At 38.6% G+C, this 13,405-nt stretch overlaps 1 protein-coding gene across 1 annotated transcript; it reads left to right on the plus strand.

The window, feature by feature from the left end:
• The first annotated feature begins 405 nt into the window (after positions 1-405).
• Positions 406-1,196, plus strand: LOC149213855 (uncharacterized). Its single transcript, XM_089390815.1, has one exon. The coding sequence runs from the start codon at positions 508-510 to the stop codon at positions 1,018-1,020; it is 513 nt and encodes a 170-aa protein (XP_089246941.1). The 5' UTR covers positions 406-507; the 3' UTR covers positions 1,021-1,196.
• Positions 1,197-13,405: the final 12,209 nt, after the last annotated feature.

Here is a 13,405-nt window from a genome sequence, read left to right on the forward strand (position 1 = left end):
TTCGGCCAATGTGAGAGAGTGGCTGTAACTACATTTTCAATAGTGCTCAGCGAAATTTAATGAAATTTAAAGCTTGCGTCATCTTCATGACGTTAGTTATGGCAAAATGAAAGCTTTTTCCAGCGGTGAAGTACGAGAGAAATGGTCATTCCCTCTGCCTGGTTTGAAAAATCCTCCGTTTTAATAAAATTGATTGGACAAACAGGGGAGTGACTCTGGCCATGTGCATTCATACGCTGCGGTCCCGTATTTTTCGTCTCGATATGCTCAATTTTCTCTGCGGTCCCCTGCGTTGATATGCTCAATTTTCTCTCGAACAAACTGTTGTCTCACCGAATCCATTCGTTCTATATAAACGTTGTTTCTTATCAAGTTTTCCAGAGTTGTTTCTAAACAATGAGAATCTTTCGTTATTTACCTTGTGAGATTTCGGTATTTCCGTGTGTAGATATCAGTGTTACTTTCAGTTGTTGGATTGAAGTTTGAGTAAGCATTTGTATTGGATCCATGTCCTCCACCAATGGACAAAAGCGAATGTTCGAGTTGGAGCCAAGTGCTTCAGCTCAACAATGGCCTTCAGAAAGTGAAACAGATAGAGTGGAGGCCAAGAGCCAACGCCAGCGGACCGGATTAGAGAGTTCTGGAGACGATTTCGAAGAATTTGTGGGTGTGTTAGATAGAATTCACTATATGAAAACCAGGCACGCGGACTGGGATTTTTCGAACTCTAAATCCATGTCAGCTGAAGACTTGGGTGTTAAAGTTCTGAAAACTAAATCGCCATGGATACCCTCCTTCGAATGGGAGGACTTCTGTAAATGTGGAGGTAAGCATACAACATCTGCACAAAAGGATATATACAGTCTTCACAGGAAGGAGAATGGGAGCAGCAGTTGTGAGGAAAAGGGAAAGCAAAGTATTAAACCTGCTAACCATCTTGCAACATCTTCCTTTTCAAAGGATGCATATGATAATCGCCCCGCTGAAACTTTCGATCTGAACGTAGAGGCTTCGTTGTGATCTGCAGGGTTTTCCACATTTGGTTGCAGTTTTTCCATTGGGGCCTGCACAACTGCACCAGTGATGTACGCTGACAAGGATGTTGTATATGACGTACTTTATGTCCATTGCGGGCTTCAATAATTAATGAATGTATGTAGGGATCCAGGCCTTCTGTTTGATCCAGAAGACTAAAAAGCAATGTTTCGCCGATATTCCAACAAACCTGTAACAACTTGATGGTTTGGCTTGCAAATACATGAAAGCTTTTATTTTTCTAAAAACCTTTTAATAACTGTATTTTTTTTAATGTTAGTTTTGCACACGAAAAATACATATGGAGTAGAGTATTTTAGATTCCAAATATAAAGTTTTCAGGAAAAAGTATATGGATCGTTTACTAGTTTTAAGATTTATTTGTCTTAATATATATCAGATATATCTTTTATTTTTTCTATAGTTTTTATTAATTTAATTATTTTAAAAACAAGTTATATATTATAATAGTAAAACTCATATTTGCAATCTAAAAACAAATTATTTGATAATGTTAGGACCTTTGTACTTGCATTAATATAAGGCTTTTTAATTTTAAGCATATACTAGTTTTCATAATTTTAAAAATATATATAACATTAAAAATATCAAATTTCACACCACACTATAATTTACAAAATTTAAAAAAAATAAGAATAAAAATAAAAATCACACCATTAAAATATTATCATATTAATATTAAAAATATCAAATTTCACACCACGCTACAATTTACAAATTTTTTTAAAAAAAATCACACCATTAAAGTACTCAACACTTTTTTTTTTTTTTTTTTCAGAGAGAAAAATCTTCATAGAATTATATTGAGACGATATAAAGAGTACATAAGTTATGACAAGGATCATAACACCTTGCATGCATATGAATCAAAAACTTACAGTCATAGGATGTCCCAAAAGGGATCAACACTAACATTCAAAATCAGTGCAATAAGGTATCGAAGACAAGATTAGCAACTGTCTTAAACATATATAACAAAAGGAACTATATGCAATACAGGTAAACAGATGGATGAAGGAAAAAGGATCATATTCCTGGGATGAAGAAGTCCTGGATGAGACAAGAATAATCATCATTAGAGATCATCATAGACCAAGAACCCGACGCCATAGATAGACCCTTCTTCGACAGATGGTCAGCTTGATCATTTAGGGAGCGAGGGATATGGTGAATTGAGCGTTGTTTTATATTTCTCCAAAAATACATGATTCTGTTTAACCATCCAGACAAATGAGGATAGCTGATGTGGCAAGCTCCCCTAACATGATCAATCATTGATTTCGAGTCACCAAAAATTGAAATGCTTTGGATGTCAAAAAATACACAGAAGGCAAGCAGTCCTACAAGAGCCCTTGCCTCGGCCAAGCTGTTTGAGCCAATCCCACCATTCCAGGATAGAAAGTATTGCAGCTTCTTGTCCATAATAATGTGGACTCCACATCCACAAATATTATTCTGCTCGGCCCCATCAAAGAAAGCACAGGGAGCAGCAATGGAAATGTCATCAGGCACATTTTTGCAATCCTTTTTCACCCTGGCTTTTTTCAAAGGCATCATGTCTTGAAAGGCCATTATACGCTGCAAAGTTGACTTAAGAGGCTCCTTTGACTCTTGGAAGATTTGGAATTCCTCCATTTCCATAAGCACCACAAGGCAATAATAAACAAAGATCGCCAAGAGTGCTTTTGCTCGCTCCACCATTGAAAAGCAACCTGTACTGAAGCAAAGACAACGTGAGGAAAACCATAAAACAGAGATAGTTCATACCAGATCTGAAGTGAAGAGTTGCATTGGAAGAACATATGGAGATTAGATTCCTCCGCAGCTTCACACATAGAACATCTGCTCGGGCCATGCCAGGTTCTCTTCCTCAAGTTCTCCCATGACAGATTTCTGTTGTTGAAGACCAGCCACGAAAAGAGAATCATTTTGAGAGGGCATCCCGATTTCCATAAGCACAGGGGATAAAAAGGACTGGAGCCTAGAGCTTTTGAGGAAATCATATCAACATAAATGTCTTTAACACGATCATGCATCTTTGCGTTTGGAACAGTCCATATAAGATGGTCTTTGGATCCAGAACGATGGATACCCAGGCTACATAAAGCTTCTTTAACTGAATTCCACACCGGTAGCAGCGGAGCTGGCAGATGAAGATCGTGGCCGTCTTTCCATAATGGTATGGGACCACTCCAGGATGAAATCAATTTATCCCAAGTAAAACAACAATTCCTGTGAAGGATAATTAATAGGGTTTCAGGGAAAAACACGTAGTCTCGACCACTCACTATGGATTCTATACCGATTAAGATTCGAGAGCCAGAGAAGAGATTCCATCTCAAGTTCTCAAAAAAGTATTGCTGGACTTTTCTGAGGCTGAGCCAAATGGCAAAACCTTGCCTGGTTCCAATAGATCCCCTTCTGTACCAAAATTCCAGATCTTTATCTTGCATGTATTTCTTTCTGATAGTAAGACTCCACAGACCATCACCAAAAATGCCTCTCCACAGCGATTTGCATAAGAGCGCTCTTCCAAAATATTGCATATCAAACAAGCCCCAGCCACCTAGCTTCTTAGGCATAGAGATTTTGTCCAGTTTCGATAAATGAATTTTGCTCGGATTGGATTTTCCACCCCATAAAAAATTTGCCGACAGTCTGTTCATTTTATTAATTATGCTTGCTGGAAGGAAGAAAATATGAGCCCAATAAACCACTAATTGCGCTAAGACTGCCTGAGTAAGAACAAGCCTGCCTGCCAGAGAGAGAGACTTAAACTCCCAGCCTGATATCTTTTTATAGTATCTTTCCAACAACCATTGCCAGTCCGCTTTTGAGTAACCCTTAGCCTTTAGTTGAAATCCCAAGTATTTCAACCCGTCTTTAAGTGGACTCGGAACAATACCAAGCAGCTCAGCAATCCAGATCAACATTGCCACGTTTGTACATCATCAACAAAAAGGTTGTGAGATATATAGATGTCCATGCATATCCTAACCGGCTTGCACCTCTTTTCATCTACTGCTTTGTTAATCTGAAGACTGAGAGAGTTCATCGCCAGAATAAATAAAAGAGGAGAGAGGGGACACCCCTGACGAAGACCTCTTTCCGCTGAGAAGAAGGGAGAAGGCATTCCATTTATAATGACCGAGTAGCGAACGTTCTCTACGCATGACATAACCCAATTGATAGATTGAGATTTTAGTCCAATCTTTGCCAGTAAACATCTCAAGAATCCCCAATCCAAGCAGTCGTAGGCCTTCTGCAAGTCAATTTTTAGAATGGCCGCATCCGTCTTTCTAGATATCATTGAGAACAGACTTTCCTGAGTAATAGCAACTGCATCCAAAATGTTGCGCCCTTTTAAGAAAGCATGTTGGTCCTTGGATAGGAAGGAGGCCAAAGTGGATTTCATTCTCTCCGCAATAATTTTGGAGATAATTTTGAACAAGATATTGCACAATGATATTGGTCTAAAATCTTGGAAGGAATCTGCCTCTGCCTTTTTTGGGATTAGAGCAATCTGAGTAGAAGAAATGATGTGGTGGATACTTCCGGACATACGAGATGCCTCTGCCATCCTCAACAGGTCATTTTTGAAAATGTCATAAAAATGAGAGAAAAACTCTATGGGCCAGCCATCTGGACCAGGGCTTTTATCTTTCTTAAAGGCTTTGATAACACTAAGAAGTTCCTCTTCTGAGATTGGCTGGAAAAAACTTTCATTCTTTGCATCATCAAACATTAATGGAGCCAATTCGATACCCCAAAGGGTATCCTGAAAATCACCTACTTCCTTCCTTTTGTATTGATTTTTAAAATATCTCACAGCTTCATTTGTGATATCCTGTTGGGAAAAATAATAGCCACCTTTTCCATTACTGATTCTCCAAATCGTATTTTTCTCTCGCCTGGCATTTGCAAAATTATGAAAAAATCTAGTGTTTCGGTCACCATCCTTTAGCCATATTGCTCTACTTTTGAGCCTCCATGAAGCCTCCTCCTGATCCAGAAGCTTTTGTTTTCTTTTTTCCAGATATCTTATGAGGCATTTGGTGCTGAGAGGAAAATCATTAGTGTCCATAGTGCTTAAAATGTTGTCCATCTCCTTTGGAATTTCTAAAAGCGCCTGTCTGTCCTTTTTCCTTTTTTCATATTGTCATTCCTTCGCCACCGTCCTCAGAGACACCAATTTTTCTCGAAAGGTCATGAATGGGAAAAGGTCCCTCATCGAAAGATCCTTCCAAGAATTTGATATGATTTCATTGAATGCTGGGTCCTCTAACCAAATTCTATTAAATTTGAAGGGGTAACCCAATCTGAAACCCTTCTCCCTCCAGCTGAGGAAAATAGGCTTGTGATCAGATGTGAAGGCATTTCCTATGGATGATATGGGCATGCCCATTTTGTCAATGATGCTAGCATGCAAAATGAAACGATCAATCCTCTTGGCAATATATGCTTCTCCCGACCTACTGTTATCCCATGTAGGCATCAATTTTATAGGGGCAATATCCACAAAATTTTTATTAAGAAATTCCATCTTAATCCGGTCAGCAAGCGGGTCTTTTTTCCTGCATTTGCCCCAACATTCATCAGAGTTTAAAGTTAGATTTAAGTCTCCAGCTATCATCAGAGAATCAAGTTCAAATATTTCCGAGGCAAACAATTTTTCCCAGAAGGGAAGTCTATTCTTATAGGGCGCGTAGGTGTTCAGAATGTTGATATTAAAGCTTTGACCTCTGAGAAAAGCCGAAATAAGAATCCCTGCAAAACACTTGTAGGCCTTGGCCTTGATCCATACAGGATCCCATAAGACTGCCAACCCCCCTGATAGACCTCGAGCCTCAGATGCAACCATAAACCATGAAGGGAACATTTTCCTAAAGTAAGCAATAGAGACCTGGCTATTGTGCATGGTTTCTTGGATTAGAATGATTTTTGGATGAGCTGAATGGAAGATGTCCTTTAGCGCCAGATATTTTGGGTTTGCGCCTAAACCCCTGATATTCATGGAGACAATAAAAGTCATTTGGATGGCTCACCAGCCATACTTGCTCTAAGAGGCTGAAGTTCAGTCGCGTCCTAAATAGGAACATCAATAAGGGATACATTCCTTACTCCATGCTCAGAAATAATCGTTCTCCCCCTAAAATGCCGACTACCTCCATTGTTTTTTTTCCTGACTGTAATATTCTTGGCGGAGTTTGGGCTTATGAAAGGAGAAGCAGGGCTATTAGGTTTATGAATAGTCAAAGGTTCCAGCTCAAGAGATTTTTTACTGAGCAAGAAGTCAATGTCGCTGTCATACTTGTTAACTGGGGATGACTCCGGGGAGTTGAAAGGAGTGGCTGCTACCCAAGGCTCTTTGCCTTTTGAAGATGGAAGAGGATTCTTATCAGGAGTCGGGGAGGATGATGAGATCATAATGGGATGAGAGCCAACAACAAAATCTATTAATTGCATAGGCGGAGGAGAAGGGACAGCCTTTTCATTCGATGGTTCAGGGATAGGTGCGCAAAAAGAAGATGGGGACCTATTAATATCGAGGCAAACAGGATTTGTTGGAGAGGACTGTCTGATATCCGGCCCATATGGTAGGTCCCGGGATGAATGCCTCTGTGACAGATTAGGACCAGGATTTTTAAGAACCTGCTTTTCCATGTGGTCGACATCTGGTAAACTCAAAGAGGATGAAGAGAGTTTCTTTGAAAGGGGTAAGGAAGAGTCAACCCGAAGACTACGATGGACCAGCCTTGGTTTCGGAATAGGATGGCGCCTGCAATTTTTAATCAAGTGCCCAGTTTTGTGGCATGAGGAGCACCTAAAAGGAATTCCCCAAAAATCTAACCTTTGTTTAATTCTGTACCGACCCCATGCAATCTCAATATGGTCAGGGTATCCTCCTTTATATACCTTCTCAATGAGAATCCACGCTATCCTCTTATCTTTTTCTCCTCTGCACCATGGGTCGACATACACAAATCTGCCGATGGAATTTCCTATTTTTGTGAGGGATTCCGTCGACCACATTTCCAAAGGTAGATTTGGAAGTTTCACCTAGATCAAGTTATTTGTTGGAGTATTTTTTAAAGGATCAAACCCAATATACCATCTGAAGAGAGCTAAAAAGCTCCTACCACACACCCAGGGACTCTTGAAGACAGCCTCTAAATCAGAAGCCTTAAGGAAATGGAAACAATACCATTCTTTCATAAGGCGGGAAATGATGGGGGTATAACCGATCAAAGGTTTCCATCGGTCATCAAGCCATTTCCTCATAGCCGCATCGTCCATTTCCGGGAAATGCCATCTGCCCACCAGGGCAAGGTTTTGAAGGCTATCGATTCTTTCCGAGAGATAAGAACTGTCCAGAGAGATTGCTTTAGGAGGGGAAGAGGTTTTGACCGAGTTTCTGGATTTATTATAATGGGAAGCATGTTCATTCGGTCGCACTTCCTTTGCAGAGGGCTCCCCTTTGCTAAAAGCATTCAGATATCGATGTCTAGAAGAAGGTCCGTCCTTTTCTAGCCACACAGGCTTAACGATCATATCGTCCACAGTGGCTTGCCACCCAGCTGACAACTTGGACCCCTCACGTGCCTTTTCAGCCAGTATGGTGGCTTGGATCATTGCTTCCGTGGCAGATGAGACAGACCCACTTGCCATTGAATCAAGAGAAAATCTCTGCTCTGGCAAGAGACCCCGCCCTTAATTAATTTTTGGGATAGGACTGTACAGGAAATATCTTCTCCTTAGCTCCGAGACTGAACAGAACACCTAAATGAAATGAATGCTAGATGGGGGAATTTAGGGAGGATGGCTCAGAACAGGCCTCGGAAACAGCGCGAAGAAGACTCCAGAGGGAATGTTAGGACAAAACAAGGCAGGTACAAATAACCAAGGGTAGATTTTCACTAGGGGATGACGATAGCTAACCGTCAATTTGACAAAAAGGGATGTTCCTAGATTGCAAGTACTCTTAAGTACAAGAAACACGTCATATGAAGGACTGGGGCCATAACTCTAAGGAGTTTGAAAAACATTCCATGGAAAGACTAACAGAATTTCCGATCCCGGAAAGAAAAACCGATTGTCTTCCCCGGCTATCCCATGGGAGCCATTGCAGACTTCGAAATGATGATGCAGGGCAAGGGGAGTGAAGGCATCTAACTGGCAGTGGTTTCCTGACAATCAATACAGCAACAATACATCTGGAATATACACCACCATTCTCCAATTCTAAAACGAAAGTCAGTGCATGGTTTGTAGATAACTATAGAATTCTTCAGTTTGAGAAAAAGAGTCTTAAGCATTATGACGGTTCAAGGTAGGAGACACTCGTAACAGGATAAACTAAAAGCTGTTCAAAAATCAATACATAATGAACTAAAGAAATTCCATTGTTAAAACCAGTTTGTCATTGAAGCCAGAAAAACTACTCTTTATATATACCAGAATTCCATTTAAACCTGCCTTAGACATATATTAAAAGCTTTCACAGACTTAGCTAGTAAAAAGAACAGAGATAAACTAACCTTTTGACCATACGCTTATACCGCGAGCGAGAGCGCCGAAGACCCCATGCGCGAGAATCATCCAACCGTCAGACAAACACCAGGAAAGAACAGAGGCAACGGCCAAAGAAAAGATAGTTAGCAAGACGGGCAGATGAAGACCTCCTCCACACAGAAGAGGAAGGATGGAAGGCCAAGGAGGCCGAGAGGCCGAAAGGCCAAAAAACCGCGTGCTATTGAGAATAGATCAGTTAAATAGCATGAGGAAGGTTTCAAGAGCGTGACACGATACTGGCCAGGCGTCAACGAAAAGGATGGGCATGCATGCATGAACATCCACGAGCTGACAAACGTGGAAATGGAAAGTTCAGCATGCAAGAGTTGTGGCGTGGCAGGATCCCAGCATGCCTTAGGGAAGGATTACGACGTTTTGCAAAGTGGCTGAGACTATTGGCTACCCGTGACAGCTGAGTAAAACACTGATTGGATCTCTGAGACGGCTGAGGAAAAACGATGGTTGGCTCCCTGAGTCGGCTGAGAAGATGTTGGTTGGCTCCCTGCGCAGCGTGGCGCTCTCGCTCCAGTCCCAACTTTTTCCACGGTCAATGGCAAACCCCCAAGTACTCAACACATACATTAATTAAAACATATACATTCTATTTTAAATAAAAATGTTAAAAAATCTCGAATTCCACATTGCAATATTAGAAAATCTTATGCATTCTATTTTGGATAACAACGTTAAAAAATCTCAAATTCCACATTGCAATATTAGAAAATCTTGCAGTGCCTTCTTTTTCGAGGGATGATAACCACCCTGGTCATTGTTTTGATCATCTTGCAGTGCCTTCGTTTTTGAGGGATGATAACCACCCTAGTCATTGTTTTGATCTGAACGTAGAGGCTTTGTCATGATCCGGAGGGCTTGAAATTTTTCCATCGGGGTCTGCATAGCTGCAACAGTGATATACGTTGACATTTTTGTTTCAGGTTGTGCCTTTTTTATTATAGATATTTAATAAGACTGAAATAGATATATCAAAAATAACAGATTGTAGTTGCGAGTTCCTCCACCAAATTGTAAAAGTTACCATTTATATCTCTTTTTAGTCAACTGAAATAACTGGCCAGAGTTATATCTACTTTTTTTATTGAGTTCTACCATCTATTGAATGCATTTTTTTTTTTAATTTTGTTTAACTTGATGTATTGCCAATTTTTTGCCTTGACTTTCTTAGCATGTCCATAAAATAGATCATAACTACCACTATATTGCAATGACATTGCTTGTACCTGCAGATTATGCCAATTCTTATGAAACTTCCTTATTCTTTAACTTCACTGGAGTACCAATGATGTAAGTATTTCCAAGTTGATGATATGATTTACTTTCTGTACACTTAACACCAAGACAATACAACCATCCAAAGGCTTTGGTATGATTTTGAATCTTGCTAACCACGTCTCAACAAAGGTTCTTCAGACATGAAGGCAAAATGAATAGAAATTTTTCAGTTGTCTTAGAGTACGCATTTCTTTGGCAAAATGGGTATTGAATCCTCAAATGCCACATCTATTTTACTCATCATTGGAAAACTACCAAAGGCACTCTTTCAGTCCAATGTAGCATGTTTGTAATTACAAATCCCATTAACCGTAATTTGATTATCCATCGAAAGCATTGCCTTTTACTATTTGGATAACATTGTATTTCTTACATATATGTTCTTCACTACTCATATCAATTTAATAGCAATTTCTCATACCACATCAAATGACTCTTGGCACAATGGCATTTATACTGTGAAATCATCTTGTTGAGGCTCTTCTACCTGATGTCTTCAGAGTTTAATCTTCAACTACACATTGAGATGTAAAGTTTTTTATTTCATCACAAACTAATTCTTTTTTGGATGTTCTTACATCAAACTCTACTTAATAAAACAGTAATTCAAGGAAAAAGACATAAAACATAACATTTGGCCAACATAAATGTTATGAACACAGTTGGCCTGTTTGAAATTCACTTGTCAGTTGCAATACGTATAAATTGTATGATGAATACTAGACTTGCAGTTGCGTTGGAAGGGGGTATTATTCTTGATAAATTGAGTAATATCTTGCAGCTTGCAACATTGTAAAGACATCGACAACCAACAAGCTTAGACTAATCAAAATTTATTTTTATCTATGAAATGAGTGGTTTCCCCTTACCTTCCAATAATGGAAATGAGGGGGTGAATGAAATTTCAAAGATTTTTTTTTTAGGTTTTCTAACACGGACAAATCTAATGTCTATTATTTTATATTCCGAGAGTTGCGTGACTACTAGGAATAATTCATCTTCGCTTTGTTTAATGATTTCCTTTTTTGGCAGAAGGCTCACCCCTAAAGATCCAGATCCCCTTTGCCAAAGGAAAACATTGATTCCCAGTTGGGTTCCTCCTAAATTGAAGGGCCTCTTAAAATAAAATTTTCTTACCATCTCAGTGCTTTTACCAATTATCCTAAGCACAATCACATGTATGATATGTGATGAAATGAAGTTCTATGTAATTTTCTGTGGAGAAGAAAAATGAGTGTACAGGAACCACGTCTTTGCTTACAACTAATAAAGAATGATAAATACTGAGTAGATAAGTGCAGGTACCCTTACTTTCCTTAAACATACTTCTATTTCATGTGAGCTAACCGGTTACAGGTCTAAGTAATTTGTTTATTGGAAAGCACATGGACTACAAGATAAACAGAACAAATGCACAATTGCAAGTACGATACACAAAATATCTAATTTGAATTAGTCACATGGGGGGGGGATAAGCTACATAGATGATAGGAGTAAAAGGGAAAACTATATTTAGACACAATTGATTATGTATTGGGTGATTGGCCAAGCGAGTTGAGTAGTTATTACCTAACAAAATGATTATTTAATTACAACATTTCTTGTCTGTTAGTACTTATGTGGATCACCTTTCAACGAGGGATCAATGTTCCTCGTCTAATTCTAGAGATGGAAGTACTATACTGACGTTTTCTTGTTAGTTGGATTATGTGGAAGCATAATCAGGCATGAATATTTTTGGCTAGAATTTGAAAATTGTTTTTCAAATGCGGGCAATTTCAGGTTTTATTTTATTAGATTGATGTACATTCTTAAACAATATCCAGCTTGATTTAGAAGTGACAAAATATTGAGAAGCCATAATTCCGAACCATGAAAGCTATATTGAAGCTCATCCTAAATTTTTAGTATGGATTATTCAAGATTATGTCAGAATGAGTACATTGCAAGTCATATACGATGTTGCTTTACAATTGTATATAATCCCAAATAAGGTTACAAAATGAAAATGACCTTATTATATATTCAAAGAGAAACCGTTTTAAAGCTCTTGCCAAAGTCTACCATTTATGATTCTTGAGAAAGTACGGAATTGCAATTTGGTAGAGCAAGTTCTCAAAATTTGATCAAGCTGCAGCCATACCGATAATGGAAGAGATGGAAAATTTGAATAATTTTCTCTGAATATAAGTTATATCTTCTTGCAATTATTGAATTCTCCTTCAAAGCTACTGGAAGCAATTTTTATGATCCTTGTTTCATGCCAAACGTGCAATATGTTCCTATAAATATTCTTTGTTGTTCATGTCCATCAATTTTCCAATCAAATAACAAGTGAAGTGTCAACTCAGAAACAAATACTCCAAGATACAAATACTAAAGATTTTGGTGTTCAGTCTTTCACAACATGCAAGGGGTAAAACTATTATCATAATATGGTCTCTGCTAAAACACGAGTCTAGATCCATCTTAAATCTGGAGTTTTCTGGGCTCTAATGATATTGAGTTTAATATGAATCGTAGTGGGAATTCATTAAAATTTGGAGTTTAATCAATGTGTCGAAGTTCTTGTAGTTTTTCTAAGGGATTGGATTTGGTAATGGATAATATGAGGTTGCATGAGATGGAACAATATTGAAGATTTGCACTAGAATGAGCCTGACTGTTATTTGTTTGGCTATAAATCTGAAGGTTCTTATAGGTTTTCTTAGCCATAATAGTATGAGATTTTGTGTAAATGATTATGAGAATTCATGATATCTAAGATGTATCAAAGATTTGAAGATTTGTATTTGATTGTGAAGTAGTTTCTGATCAAGTCCTAAATCAATTGAGTTTTACATGGTTATGTGCTATATTGAGGAATATCTATATTGATCCAAACATGGGGTTTAATTCATCAGTAGACCACCTTGAGAGGCTCCCAGATTCACTTTTGCTACTATCATTCAACAAATGTGGTGATATTAAGACCTTGGGATGATGTTGTGCAGTTTCAAAGAGGTTCTCTAGTATAGTCCCCCAAGTGCAGACTGTAGTAGTTAAGGTGGATTGTGTTATATCCAGTGAATAAACCAACTTTAACAACAATGGTAAAAACAAGGGGATATGGAGCTATTTGATGAGAATCATGATGGGTACTAGGTAGCATTGTTAGACCATGGCAGACATTGAAACATGTTTTGGGCCCAAAGAAATCCATGGTTGTAGAGGTTTCCCATCATTCTCCTGGTGAGGTTTTAAAGAATTTCAAGGAAGTGTAGAATTTAAGGATTGAATTGCCTGGTGGGGATCTTGGAATTGATCAATCAACACACCCTTCGATCTTTCAAAACTTTCACCAGAAATGGGGAGACTCTTGGTGTCATGCTATGATCTTGGCTCAAGGACTTAACTTTCTTAGCATGTCCATAAAATAGATCATAACTACCACTATATTGCAATGACATTGCTTGTACCTGCAGATTATGCCAATTTTTATGTAACT

Source organism: Pinus tabuliformis, chromosome 1_1 (assembly GCF_031772625.1).
Source record: "Pinus tabuliformis cultivar Carrire ecotype Pingquan chromosome 1_1, CPIR1, whole genome shotgun sequence".
Taxonomy (NCBI): Eukaryota; Viridiplantae; Streptophyta; class Pinopsida; order Pinales; family Pinaceae; genus Pinus; species Pinus tabuliformis.

Coding starts and splice junctions, on each gene's coding strand:
- LOC149213855 (XM_089390815.1), top strand. CDS start 508: ATGTCCTCCACCAATGGACAAAAGCGAATGTTCGAGTTGGAGCCAAGT.